Here is a 14,593-nt window from a genome sequence, read left to right as displayed (position 1 = left end):
TGAGGAAAAGGAAGAGGAGAGAGCCAGACCTCAGGAAGGTAAAGTGGAGACCAAAAGGACCAGGTAACCAAAATGGTTGGATTATATATGGAGGGCAGTTGGGGGAAGGGTAGCTCAGTCCCTGGGTTTGAGAAGTTTAGGGTAGGGGATGGGGTAATGCCAGCCAATCCCTGTTACAGCTGGGAACTGAGGGATACTGGGAGAACCTAGTGGCCAGGTCCACTTTGATATGTTAAATAGGAACCTCAGCCCTTTGTCCCAGGTTTGAGACCGAACACCATCTCCCTATCCCTTGTCTTTATTTTTAAAATGCCCTGCAGCTCATGGTCAAATAGCACCAGTCCTTACCTATACACAAGAATCCCCTGCTGGGGCACAGTTACAGTCTGTAGCTTTGTGGTCACCACACAGCTTTGCCTTCTTGTTAAGGCTGTGCCATCCACAAGACCACACAGCATATGTGGTGCCATCTATATTTTACATGACTGAGGAGTTGTGAGTTTGTGTGTGTGTGTGTGTGTGTGTATGTGTGTGTGTGTGTGTGTGTGTGTGTGTGTGTGTGTGTGTGTGTGTGTGTGGTGGGGTGGTGCCTTGTTATCATCTTGACAATACCAAGAACTCTGAAATGACAACATTGAGGGGTTCCCATAGATGACCCAGAATTAGTGATCCGGATTCTGGAGCTTGTTGGCTCCAAGTCACACCTAGATGAGGACTTTCAAACAAAGAAAAGGGAGGCTGGGGGCATGGCTCAGTGTCAGAGTACCTGCCTAATAAGCTCAAGGCCATGAGTTCTAAGGCCAGCACTGCATTTGAAGAGATAGAAGGGAGACCTGGCAATGTAGAGAGTTTGTTGGAAGGTAAGAGAGTTGAACAATGATCTGTGAGGTATACGAGTGGGTGGTTTTTAGGCCTTTGGTTGGGATTGGTTGGGAATGTTTTTAAACCAGGCAGGTGTGTCGTTGTATGTCCTGAGTAGCCTGGGTAGATGTGAAGGATGATTTGTCTTTTGTTCTTCCATGGGAAGAGGCCAGGAAAAGGACAGCTGTGGGGTAATTTGGAGAGGCATGTTTTTTAGAGACCTCATTATCCTCCCTGGGGTGGTGGTGGGTGTGTGGGACCTGAGGCCATAAACACAGATGAGGTTTCTTTCCTCCCCTTTGCATGCCCGTATCTGCTCTCATCCTCTAATCCCTTTGCTTAACATCTCTTGCCATGGGCCCGTATCCAGCACATATCAGCCTAGGTGTAAAGATTGAGCCCCTGGTTTTAGAGCCAAATAATACAACCTCTTCATGCCTCAGTTAAACATTTATTAAGCATTTAAAATGGAGTTGTGATACTATCTGCCTCAGAAAGTTGAAATGCAGATGACTCATTTAAAAAGCATGTTAAATCAGTGCCCAGCACAAAAGCAGAACCCATCAAGTATTACCATTATTGTTTCCATCTCTTAGACTCATTTAAGGAAAGCATCATTTCCTCCCATTTTCTTGCTAAGGACATCAAGGCTCAGAAAACCAAATGTCAGAACCAGTTTTCAAACTCTGGTCTGTCTTATTTCCAAACCACATGGTTTATGTTCTGTTGGTTTTTGTGACTTCTTGGTTGGTTGTCGCATGAACCTTATTGATCCTAATTCCTGGAGATTGTACCTGAGGGCCTGAAAAAAACTAACTCGTCATTTATCCCAGAGTGACAGGGTAACTCAGGTCTCCTGACAGTCTTAAGAATGAGGTTAGCCACCTCTTGTGTCAACAAGAGGGCTTTCTGCTATTTCCTGTCCTTGAAATGTTGTGTTTGTAAATAGCATTTTTAGGAAGTTCTCCTCCCCCCCCCCTTCAAAATAAGCCTCCCTGTTCCTTTTCCTTCAGGAACTGACACTTAGATCAATGTTCTGATCGGAGATAAACATCACACCTGTTTTAGTGGGATGACTTCCAGGAACAGAATGTAAGCGGTAGGTGCTATTGGTGGAAGTGCTTGACTCATGGTGGAAACTCGTCATGTGAGATCATCTGGTTCTGCGTAAGGGAAGTTCAACTCGGGCATGTGATGGCATCCTTTGTGCACTGAGTCATGCCGTGTCCGAGCCCTGGCAACCGACCCCCTTCCACAGCCTTGTGGTGATCCCCCACTTTTCACTGACTGTCAGTAGGTTCCTACTCTGTGCTCAGTACAGTACTCAACCCTGTGGGGAGAGGGAGGTCATGTTAGGTGCAAGAAATGGCCTGTCCCTATTGGAGTTTCTATCCTTACTAGAGGACAAGATGTCCTAAGTGTGGTTCTCAGAAAGTGTTGCAAGCTAAGACTCTGGGATGATTTGTGACCGTCAACCACAGGAGGTTTGAAATAATGGTGGCTAGGAACTAAAGAGAGATGAACCACCAAATGTCCCCTCCAGTCTCCCATGACATGTTTAGATTCTCCAAATATAAATGTATAACAACAGAAGACTCCATGGCTGTGTTTAGTGGTGTAAAATAATGATACTGATTTAAGTGAGGCTTGTAGAACTCACTTTCATTATTTTTTAGCCAGGTCTCATATTAACTTAGTAAAAGGCAATATCTAATCATGTGATGAAATATTGTTATTTCTCTGTGTTCCAGGAGGTAAGAAACATTGGACCTTTCAGAAAGAAATTTAGGAGAAGTAAAGCATTTGAAGAAGACAATGGCCTGTGTAGTAGGGAGGAGGAATTGTCCCCTGGGGGCATTTTCTAAAGTGTCTTAGATATGAGCCCTAAAGGCTTTAGACTTTGTGCCATGGACACTAAGGTTTAGGGGTGAGAGAGTCGAGTACTTTCTAATGAGCTTGCTTGGAGCTTGGAAGTGGCTGGTCAAGCTTGGAGGTGGGGAGGAAATCAAGAGGCAGCCATCCCATCTAAGTGCTGTTTCAAAGTCTCTGGGTGTGTGGTGGGGGCCAGGATCCCGATCCTCCGAGGAGGCATAGGGCTGGTGACCTTGAGCTGAGCTGTAAGGCAAGTGTGGCATAAGTAATAGGAGCGAAGCATTGGCCAGGAAAATAATCTCCGTGGAGATCGATCTCAGGACATGGGCTCCTTCATTTCCTAACTCTGTGTTCTTCATGAGCTGTGAGGCAAGATGAACTTGGCGACTGGGAGGTCAAATAAAGTCTTTTGGAAAAGGACTCTCTTCTTTTTCTTTTATAGTCTCTTTGTAACAGGGTGGCTAGAATACTCAGAATACTTGGTGTGGGGTACTGAGAGGCAGAACAGGGGGGTTACATGCACTGGAGGCCTGGCCTTCTTTTTTTTAAATCTTTTTGAATTTCATTCTCATTATCAAGGTTTCATTGTCGTAAATATGCTGTAGAGGATTTTCAGGTTCTACTAGCCATGTCTAAAGGGCAAAATCCTGGGCAGCATCTTCAGAATCAACATGGTCTACTCAGGGCTTCCCCATTGAAGGCCACAGAAGAGGGACTCAAATGATTGCACTAACCTCTGTAAACATGGGTACAACTCAGATCCGTTGGATTCAAAGGCAGGAAGAACCATTGCTACCCGAAGATGAGGAGGGGGGAAGGGTTGCATTCTGGAAATACTACTCAGTTCAGGAGAGACTTCTGGAAAAGGTTCTGAGGTTGGTGTGGGGTTAGTTCAGTTTAAAAGCCCAGAAGAAGCTGGAAATGGGATCTGAAGTTTGGCCAGGGCAGGTGACAGCCACTTACATTGTGTGGCCGTATAGTTTTGGTAATCATCGGTGTAGAGTGATAGCTGTGGTAATGGACGGCTTTCTGGTGGAATGGCACGGAGAGACACCAGAATGATACAGAGCTTGTTCACCCATCCCTTAGTATTCACGGTCCCCTGTGCATTTGCCAGAAGCTGAGATCCTGAGTCAAAAGCAGAAGGAGGGGTAGCTTAGGAAGGTGTCAGGAAACGCGGAGGGGAGGGACAGAGAGCTGGATGGTCATAGGCTGATCGAAGTTGATGAGTATTGCAGAAGACCGGAGGCTGATGACTGAGGAAGTGCCTGTTTGGATTTTGCTAACAGGGCATTGGTTACCTTGGAGGTTAGGAGAGCTGTGTGGGTGGAAGGCAGACTGCAGAGGATTAAGACTTTAGCCATGGGGAGGAAATGAAGGCAAAGGGGAAACTGATGAACAGCTTAAAAAGTGTGGAGGAAAAGGAAGAGCAAAACTGGGCTCCAGCTTCTGTTCTGGTATCTGCCAGCCTGCCTCTAATTTTGTAACCGATAGCTCTTCTGGAAAAAATTGGGCTTTGATTGAAGGACGTAAAGGAGATTTGGGTGGAAGGATATATTAATGATATCAAATCAGTTATAAGGAGGGAAGGCCAAGCCATTAGGTGAAAGGAGGGTCATAGATACATTAATTACCCATAGCCAGAATGGGAAAAATGGGGATGGAGAATTTGAATAAGGAAGTTTGGTTGGAGCAAATTAAGTGATGTGAGAAAGCACAAACAACTTAGAAAGAAGAAACTGGATGTTCTCCTGCACCCCTGCCTTGGCTTTGCCAGCATCTTGAAGCCCTGTAACTAATTGGCTAGTCGGGAAGACTTGGAATCATGTGTATGTCCTAGCTGGGTGAACTCGGGCAAGTAACTTGGTAGGCCAATTTCCTCATCTGGAAAACAGGGCAATAGGAGTGTTAAAAAGAACAAATATGATTATATATATATATATATTATTTAGCTCTGTGCCAGCACATGATCAATGCATGATCTCATTAATGTATTTAAATCGCTTTATTGAGGCATGATTGTCATGCAATAAGCTATTTAATGTGTATAATTTCACATAACCATCTGTACAGTATCACCCGTCACCACCTCCAAAGCAAGCTTCCCTCCCTCCCTCCCTCCTCCCTTCCCTTCTCCTATGTTCAAAACCCTTAGCAAAATTGTAAGTATTGCAATGCTTTTTTTTTTTAATTATAGGAATTATGCTGTAAAGCAGATCTCTACCATGATTCTTCAATGTCTTGAAATGTTTGGGTCGCCTGAGACTTGAGTTAAAGTGAATCACATACCACCACCTCTGTTCCTTATGTGACCTTGGGAAAGTGTCTTAACCTTTTGTGCCAACTTTATTTATTTATTTTTTGGAGGGGGCAGGCGTCTTGGGTTACTGGAAAAGATCACTAAGGTGAGAGGGTATTGGAGTTGCATGCCCACCTGTAACAAGTCCTTTTTCTGTCCCACCAGCTAGCTCACAAATAACAACACAGAAACTTCTTCTTAATTACGAAAGCTTGGAGAATTTTTATTAATTATGAAAGCTTGGCCTATAGCTTAGACTTGTCCCACTAGCTCTCATAACTCAAATCTACCCATTTATATTAATCTATGTTCTATCATGGCATTACCTCTCTTCCATCTTGTACCTTCTGTTTCCTCTCCCTGTTTCCTGGCATCTCCTGTGTGCCTAGATTATCTCCTCCTACTTCCCCTCTCTATCTGGAAGTCCCACCTATACCTCCTACCTAGCTATTGGCCATTCAGCTCTTTATTAAATCAATCACAGCAATACATCTTCACATAATGTACAAATATCCCTCAGCACCCACCAGTTGTGTGTCTCTTGTGGTTTCTTGTTGAGCAATTACTAATTGTAGAATATCAGTGCAGATGCGTATCTTATCATCAGTGCTTTGCCAAGGCTGTGCAGAACCCCTTCCCTCCTGCCACAGAGGGAAACTTCTTAATCACCTGCAAAGCCATTATGGCTTCTGCTCCCCTCTCCTGATCAGCAAGTCACACTGTTTCCCATGGTGACCTAAAAACAAGGATGGGTTTTTAATAACCCAGAGAGCTTACAAAAAATCAAAGTCCTCCATTGGTATTGGTAATGACACTCTCTTTTGGGAGAAGGCTAAGCTCATGTACTGGGCCTCTGCTCAGCTGCACCAAACTTTGTTCTAAGGGGCTGTGTTATTGGGAATGTTCGTTCCCACCCCCACATTGCAATCAAGACTCTGTATTCCTGTGGCTAGAAATCAACTGACATTTGTATGCTGCCCTTCTTCAGTGGGGCCCAGGAAACTGTCTGTTCCTTTGATATCTACCATACAAATGAGTCCCCTTCTACAGAACTTGCTTGATAAGTGGGGTGCTCAGGTAGGAGCATGCCATCCCATTCAAGGGCACTTCAAATCCTGCCACTTGTAATTGGTAATCCTATCTCAGAGGGTAGGATTGGCCCTTCAGTGAACCAAATCATCACCCTATTTGAGATATGGCTGCCTTCCATGATAGCAATTTCTAGCAAAATTCTATTTTCATTTCAGCCACAAAATATGAGCTCAACTGTCCATAATGAGCCTGTATTTCAGCCTTGTAATCCTCACTGGTAAACATGAAGGATCAGTATGTTTTCCTCAAGTCCTGACCTCTCATTCTCGGGGTGATAAAGAGTTTTCAAACCAATCGTCTCTGGTTTTAAAGCCAATAATCATAGAGCTTCTTACACTAGCCCCGCATTTTACCTTTCCACACCTACCCAGGTAAATAAGATAAAAAAATAGATAAGAGGCAGGAAGATAAGGGGGCAAAGAGTGGGAGAAATGTTTATTGAGAAGGAAATGGAACATGTCCTTTTTCACGGTTAACAGCACAGGGTGTTAAGTGGCTGGCTACAAGGAATTTGTGAACAGCGCTACCAAACTCTAGTGTCCCTAATGAGAGCCACCAGATAAGGGGGACAGAACCATTCATTTCTAAATTATTCATTCAACTTCATTTCGACTTCCTATAAAGAATACTGATATTTGTACTTCAGATTTCAGAGTCATTGGTCACTGTGACGTTTAGTCGGTAATTCAGTGTCCATTTCTTGTAGCTTTCAGGTGCAGGTGGCCAATCCTGAGCTCTCATTCACCTCCCTGCAATCTTTGGCACAGTTTCTGGCTTCTTAAATATAAAACCACGGGTGTACGGTGGCTAGTGAGACTACAGAAACAGTGGCGTTAAGAATCTGTCTCCATGTCAAGTACAAGTTTTTGTTGAGCTTTATTTACAGGATGAGGGCAGAAGTGTAGACTTTTAATAAGCTGTCTTCAGAAATGAGCAGGAGAAAGACAGAGGACTCGAAGCAGCAAGGCCAAGATTCTCCAAATGATCCTTTCCTAAGGAGGCAGAAGGAAATGGAAACATTTTCCCTGAACCACTGGCACCAGTAGCTCACGGCCTGGGTTTTATTTTATAAGAATTCAGTATAGAGCTGGGCGTGGTGGTGCACACCTTCCAGTCCCTCACTAGGGAGGCAGAGGCAGAAGGATCTCTGTGAGTTTGAGGCCAGCCTAGTCTACATAGTGAGTTCCATGATAGCCAGTCCTATGTAGAGATACCCTGCCTCAAAAAAAGCCCCCAAAGTAAAAAATATATAAAATGAAAAGAATACAGTATAGGGATCGCTTGGTCCCCTTGCAACGTGGCTTATTCAACTTAGGCAGCCTGTCTTGAAGCACAGCTTGGGTGATGGCTTGCCACTATTGTCTCTGCCATCATGGGCAGAGGGAACCAAGAGCAGTGAAGGGGCAGCCTTGTGAAGTGGGCCTGAGTTTCCTTGAAGAGCGAAGCCTTGAAGCCTTCTGTTTGGATCTGAGCACATCCAGCCTTTGGGAGAGCTGCCTTTGCAAATGCATTTACTCAGTGTCCACAGGGACTCCTCCCTGGAGGGAGCTTGAGCCCGGGAGTTGGAAATGATTGGCTGTGCCACCATAGAGTTCCACCATAATACATTTCTGTTTTAGGGGTGAAACACAGTAACCAAGCAACTTGATGTCTTATCCCAGAGCTCCCTGACAATGTTCTGGTGAGCTCCAAAGTATACCTCAGCTGGAATTGCAGGATTTGTTTGTTTGGTTACTTGGTTGGTTTTTTGAGACAGGTTTTCACTGTATAACAGTCTTGGCACTCACTTTGTAGACCAGGCTGGCCTTGAACTCATAGAGATCTGCCTGCCTCTGCCTCCCGAGTGCTGGGATTAAAGATGTGTGCCACTACCACCCGGCTTGGAATTGCAGTTTTGATTCAAGTACAAGGAGAGTGTCTTATTTCACATTGATAGTTCATTACTGATCTTTGTCTTGCAAATTATATGAAAATAATAAATATACACACATATACATATAGTTCTATACCGAACACTGGCTAAACAGCTACCAGCATCCCAATACAGTACATTGAATAAAAAACCCTCTCCCTTCCCCTAAACCCCACAACTATCTTAAACTATTATTGCAGAATTATGCTGATCCTTTTCTTTTCTGTTAGAGTAGTTTGAGAGTGACTGAAGATGAGGTCAAATGGAAAATTTGGCACTTTAACCGGGTAGGGAGGGCTGTTGAGATGCATCATAATCTATAAAAAGTGAGAAGGCAAAGGAAGTCATGCCAATAGAAAGCCTGAGTAAAAATTTGTAGCCAATAATAATAATATTGTTTAAAAACACTGGTCTATGCACAAGAAAGCAATTTCTCTTCCATATCCATCCCCTAATTCCTACAGTTAACTACTTCTTATGCTTCCACACTTTGTTTTATAGAATTAGAAAATCCAGATAACACAGCTTTCTTAATTTTCTTTCATTCTACCCCACCCCCAATTCCCAAACCCAGAGAACAAAGGCTATAAAGCCAAATATAGAAAATAATCTGGAGGTCTGTTTATCAAACTAAATGTACAGTTGACTCTTAGTGTTTCTCTCATTCCTTAATGTTGGAGTTTGCTAAGAGATGGCTCCCGTGGAAATGTCCGTTCTCATCCCAGTCATCGGGAGCTAGGCCTCTAGAACTGTGAGGTCTGGGTAAATGAGATGGTATCAGATTTGTCCACTGCAAATCCGCCATTGACATAGGACTTCTTGGTATCGGAGTCTTCATTGTCGAGGATTGTGGGTTCCAAGGCAAAGGGGTTCACGATGTTGACTTCAGATGAAACATCCATCTGCTCCAACTCCTTCTTTGAGAGTTTCTCCACGATGCCGGTCCCAAATGCGTCACCCAGAACATTCACCATGGTCCTGAACCGGTCCCTGGGAAAGAGACAGGAGAGTCAGAATGAGTCCAGGTTTCATCTTCCTTCACTGATGGATGGAGAAAGAAAGGTTCTGATGCGTCTGGTTAAGATTTAAGTCAATGCACAATGCTGTCCCCTGACTCACCAGATGCCTCACTGGCCTGGGGCAGAAGGTGGCTCCCAAAGGGACAGAATGAGAAAATGGGCTCTACTTGGTCCATGCTCCCAGACAGTAGCAATGACCTTTCCTAGTCTCCAGAAATTCCCTCCTTTCTTCCCAAATAAGAATGGGGTCTCCAGAGATACCTGGAGGGTACTAAGGATGGTTCAGAACTCAAGAACTTGTCTTTGAGCTGACTTCAGTTTTGTGGTTTTCCTAGGTGCCCTGGCATTATGGGCTGTCTTTTGGCTAAGGCGAGGGAATCTGAATATTTGGTTGGGGTGGACGGTGCCAAGTATGTGAATCTCAGGTGTGTCCCCGGTATACTCATGTCTACCAAATAAGGTCACTCCATGAACAACCTGGCAAAGACATGGGAGAACATGGCATCCAGAAAATATAGGCCAGAGAAGAGGCCAGTGGCAGGAAAAGCCTGTTGTGAAGGCCTCCGGAGGGTGTGTCCATTTTGATACCGAGGATTTGGTGAGAGAACTGTGAACATGGGCGCGCTTGTGAGATGGCACTGTGAGACAGGAAAGGACAACAGTGACTGCACATGCCACTGTGGATGCCCTTCTGACAGGAGACGTGCCACAGAGTGCACTGGCCCAGCATCCCTGCATCCCATAGTTTGGACCTTCCACTCATCTTGGCAGTGAAAGTCACTGCTTCTAGGAAAAGCCAGGGTTCAAGTCAGGCCGGTTCTTCCTTTACCTGGGATGCCCATTCCTGTGCAGAAGTCACAGCTCCCAAGCCAGGTACAAGGTTGGCACCTCCACAGCATGACTGTGTCCCTTTCTCCAAACCTAGCTGCTGTTTATAGACTGTACAACCCTGGTCTCTCTCTAAGGTGAGGTTCAGTATGGAGCTGTATTCAATCTGGTGCCCAGGAGCAGAGCCACACCTTGGTACTGGAAGGCAGGTGTGAGTATCAAGACTAAAGCCAGAGACCAGGCTGCTCCACTTTCAATTCGGGGCATCAAGGAGGCATATCCTCAGACAGATGTTCTGTGTATGGTGTGTGTGTGTGTGTGTGTGTGTGTGTGTGTGTGTGTGTGTGTGTGTGTGTGTGTGTATGAGATACAAGAGAGGGTAAGGGGCTAAGTGGTTTGATGCATTGCCATCACAGCAATAGAACTTGCCCTAAGCCAAGCATGTACCGAACTGCCAGGCATACTTCTAGACACCTGGCTCAAATGAACCCTTTTGGTCCCTACAACAAGCCACTGAGGTAGGCATAACTTTTTCCCATTTCACGGATAATGCCATTGAGCCTCAGAGGGGTTAAGGAACATGTTCGAGATCCTAAACCTAGCAAGATACCAGATGAGGATTTAAACACAGGCATATGCTAAAACCTTTGTTCTCGTCACCAGCCCAGAGGATTCCAAGACAGCTGGAAAAAGGCTGGGGTTTCAAAGCAGGTGGTGCCCTGTTTATGAAGCTAACTTGGGGCTGGGATATGTGGGTCTGGCTATGGGGTTTTGTCCCATGCCTCCACTACATTGTCTCATATTTAATCTTGTCCCATACCCAGCCCCTAACCTTAAGTGTCACCAGGCATACCATGAACTGATGGAGTCACTGGCTTTTGAGAAACCCTGCTGAAGTTTCGAAGGGTTAAATTTAAGCATGTTACCAGACAGCTTGGCTAAAGGGAAGTGAAAGCAGCAACAGATGGCTCATTAGGCAACATGAGGAGGAAAAGCAGCACACTGAGAAGATTCTGCATGGCTAGGAAGCTGCCTGCCCAGCCAGCAGAGGCAGGGGAATTTATTCCAACTCACAGGAGCCAGTCCACGGCGATGATGAGGGTGACATCCTCAGCAGGCAGGCCTACAGCGCTCAGCACGATCACCATGGTCACCAGGCCAGCCTGGGGCACGCCGGCAGCTCCAATGCTAGCAGCTGTGGCTGTTATACTGTAGCCAAAACACAATGGCAGGAAAGGGTTAGACCCCTCTATCGCCATCCAGGCCTCAGGCCTGAAACAGGCTCTGTGTTCGTTAGGTTCCTATAGGGGACAGGTAGAACCTATTTGTTAAATATCAGTTCTGACTTTCTGACTCGTGTATCTATTGATCTGCCTAAAATCTGTCCATCTATCCATCCATCCATTATATATATAATGTGTGTGTATAATATATATATGTATACACACACAGATGATGGGAGCTGCTGAGGCTTACGAGGAACAGAATGCCATGGAAGCAGAAGAGCATTTGGCAGATCACCCTAAAGCAAGGAAGTATAGAATAGCAACAAGTGACATCAACACTGAGGCAGAATTACCCAGAAGGATGGTAGGAATTTACCAACAGGAGTTTTTATACAAGGCTTTATCTACCCATCCAATGCCCTGATCCCAAGTGTCAGACCCCTCTCTACTTATGTCCTTCCTCCTCCAGTCTCTGCTGCTCAGTCACATGCAGAGCACTTAGCATATGCCAGGGAAGGTGAGAAGAGCGACAGACAGTAGAGTGGATGGGCAAGGATGCCTGAGGTGAAGGAAAATGGATGAAGCAATGGTTAAGCTGGTTTTACATAATTTCCCGGTATCACAAGATTCTTGCCTTCTCCAAGAACACCTGTTTAGGGCACTGAATTGAGAAACTGTGTGATTCCATCCAAGGTGTGAGCATTCCTGACTGATCCTTCTTTCCAGCAGATGTACTTTGTGCAAAAGGAGGTGAGATCCAGAATCCAGGGTAGGTAGCTGGAGGAACTTCATTACCATGTGTTTGACAAGATCCCCCTTGAGCACCCAGACTAGGGCACAGGGATTCTTCTCCTGGTAATGTGCAGCTTCTCACCAGCAGTGCTTTTATTTTAACTGGGTCATTCCAAGCCATCAAGGCTCCCCAGGCCCTGAAAGTCCTCTGAATTGAAGGAGCAGGCAGGGACACCCACAGTGCTTTCTGAAGTTATGGACTCACCCTCAGGCTAGAGTACCATTTCCAGATGTGGGTGGGCACAGAGTACAGATGCAGAAACTGCTGAGTTCAACGAGATAAAACCCAGATCTAGCCGCAATCCATCTTCCTCTGGGTCCCAAAGGTCTCTGAATTCTCAGAAAACAGATTCCGCTGCCTACTCATCTGTCTAGTGCTGTGTTCTAGAGGCTGCTCATGGGTCAAAAGCCAGCCAGGTTCTTTGCCTAGTACGTGTTCCTTTAGAGGCTATGGCTACCGGTTTACAGTGACTTAGAGAGTTCTGGAGCTGGACCAACATCTCTACATGTTTCAGCCTTACATCATCCATCAGAGCTGTCCTTCCTAAGTCCTCTTTTGAAAAACCCTACATTATTTCAATGCTGGTTGAAAAAAAAAATTAAACAATGCATCAATAGGTTTTCTTTGTCAGAATGGATATGTGCCCAGGCTCATTGACCCCCCTCGGAAGCCTCAATATATCATGGTTAGCCATTCTGAGGCTGGGCTTCAGAATCCATTCTGCCTGCCCTTGAGCCTTGAACTTGCTCACAAAACTTCTATCACTTGACTGGCTTTGGTGTGACATTCAGAACATTGTTATCTTCAGATAAGGGGGAAGATATGAAAACCTATTCATCTGCTTCAACAATATCCTGCTTCAGCAAAAGGGTTTTCAGCTTCTGAGATACCAAGTTCTCTCCTAGCACACTGGCCCAGCAGGATTGGAGGCTGGGCTGTGAAGTAGTGTGGACACAGGTTTCAGAGTCAGACACATCTGGCTACGTTCCAGGTTCTGCCAATTTACTAAGAGCATTTTCTTCAGCAAGATGTTTCTCTGAAGCCCGATAAAGATCAGGAGAGTACCTGTGCAAAACACTAAAAATATGCCACTTTTGCTGTTCGGCTAGGACCAATACACATGACACTCTGAGTATAGCAGCCACTACCAACTTCCTGGTTGAGCATGCTGAGGGACCAGAAGTCTTAACAGCTCTCTGGTAGGCAGGCAGGCAGCGCAAAGAGGCGCTAGGTAGATTAATGTACTTTCCCATACACATTTAACATGGCTGACTTTCTTCTCCCTCTTTAAGACAAAGACAGATGTTTTTCCTGCCAGAGGAGACTCGCGTGCTGACTTTTAAATGAAGGGAGGGGCTCTCATGGTGGGAACCAATCAGCTTTCTTTCTTTGTCTGGATTACCCAATCCATTGCAACATCCCAAACCAGCCAATCCCGAGGGAGAAAGGCAACTCATCCATCCTCAAACATGGAAAGTTTTGGCTCTGCCTGGAGAACTCAGATTCTGGCTTCTGGACCCTCTCTACTACTGGAGGAACCTGTCTCTTTGTGTGTGTGTGTGTGCGTGTGTGCGTGTGTACATGTGTGTGATGTGTGTGTGTGTGCATGTGTGTGATGTATGTGTGATGTGTGCGCGTGCACGCATCAATAAAACCTGGCTGAGTGCTGAGACCATGCTTTTCCTGTTTTTCTATTCTTTAAATCATCAGAGAAGAAGACTCTGTTCCTGCAGCCCTAGTGAGCCTCACCATGATGACGTCAATACCTAATCTGGAAATCCAACATCCTAAATGCTCCAAAATCTAAGACTAATGTGACAGTATGAATGGAAAATTCCACACGTGGTCTCACACAACCGATCACAGGCAAAACCTAAGCACACTACAAATATTTCATATGTATATGAGCACATATGGCTATGTACAATGTATGGCCTGGCTTCATCAATCCTGAGGTCAAGTGGAATCCCAATCTGTCACTCAAAGAGTGCCATCGAACAGAGCTTTCTGTAGTGATGGGACTCTTCCACATCTGTGCTACCCAGTTCAGTCAGCCATTGGCTACACGGGGCTAGTGGCTACATGATGCCATCCTAGGAATCAACTCCAGTGGAATTCACCAATGCCATCCCTACCACTTTCTCACTTTTCATTTGCCTTGAATTCTTTTTGGCATCAGACACTGAACCATTCTAACCCTTAAGAATAAACCACTTGTCTCTAGGTTCCCACAATGCCCTGGCTTCCTCCCACCTCCATTCTTTCTCCCTCTCTTTACCTCCCTCATATCCACCTCTAGTAGGACTTTCTGAGGCTTTGCCTTACTTTCTCCTCTACAAACTCCTCCAGCATAATGTCACCCATTCCTAACATTTCCTGGAGACTCATTGTGTCAACACCAAGACTTTATAAACATCCTCTTTCTTAATTATCATATTTGAATAAATCATAGGCACTGTTATCTCCTCCTTTTACAGGTGAGAAAACAGAACTTAGATAATTCAAATAGCTTGCCCAAGGTTCCAGTTATAACTAGTTATAGTGTTATGGACAGATTCAGACACAGACTCCTGACTTGTAACCCACATGTCTTATGACCACTGATAAGCAGCTGACCCTGATTTTTGGGTTTGTAATTCAGATCTATAGCATCAATCATATCTGCATTTGATTTTTTAAAATTTCCAATGT

At 45.1% G+C, this 14,593-nt stretch overlaps 1 protein-coding gene across 1 annotated transcript in view; it reads right to left on the bottom strand.

The window, feature by feature from the left end:
* Nucleotides 1-6,532: 6,532 nt before the first annotated feature.
* Slc1a1 (solute carrier family 1 member 1) overlaps nucleotides 6,533-14,593 on the bottom strand; it is a 76,899-nt gene continuing 68,838 nt past the window's right edge. The window contains exons 11-12 of the mRNA XM_006991083.4: nucleotides 10,958-11,092; nucleotides 6,533-9,026 (exon numbers count right to left, since the gene is read on the bottom strand). Coding sequence (XP_006991145.2) covers nucleotides 8,780-9,026; nucleotides 10,958-11,092 — 382 coding nt within the window. The 3' untranslated portion in view covers nucleotides 6,533-8,779. The remainder of the gene's footprint in view (nucleotides 9,027-10,957; nucleotides 11,093-14,593) is intronic.

The sequence above is a fragment of the Peromyscus maniculatus genome, chromosome 1 (assembly GCF_049852395.1).
Source record: "Peromyscus maniculatus bairdii isolate BWxNUB_F1_BW_parent chromosome 1, HU_Pman_BW_mat_3.1, whole genome shotgun sequence".
NCBI lineage: Eukaryota > Metazoa > Chordata > Mammalia > Rodentia > Cricetidae > Peromyscus > Peromyscus maniculatus.
The sequence above is the reverse complement of the archived record's forward strand: the minus strand, read 5'-3'. Positions and strand labels throughout refer to the sequence as shown.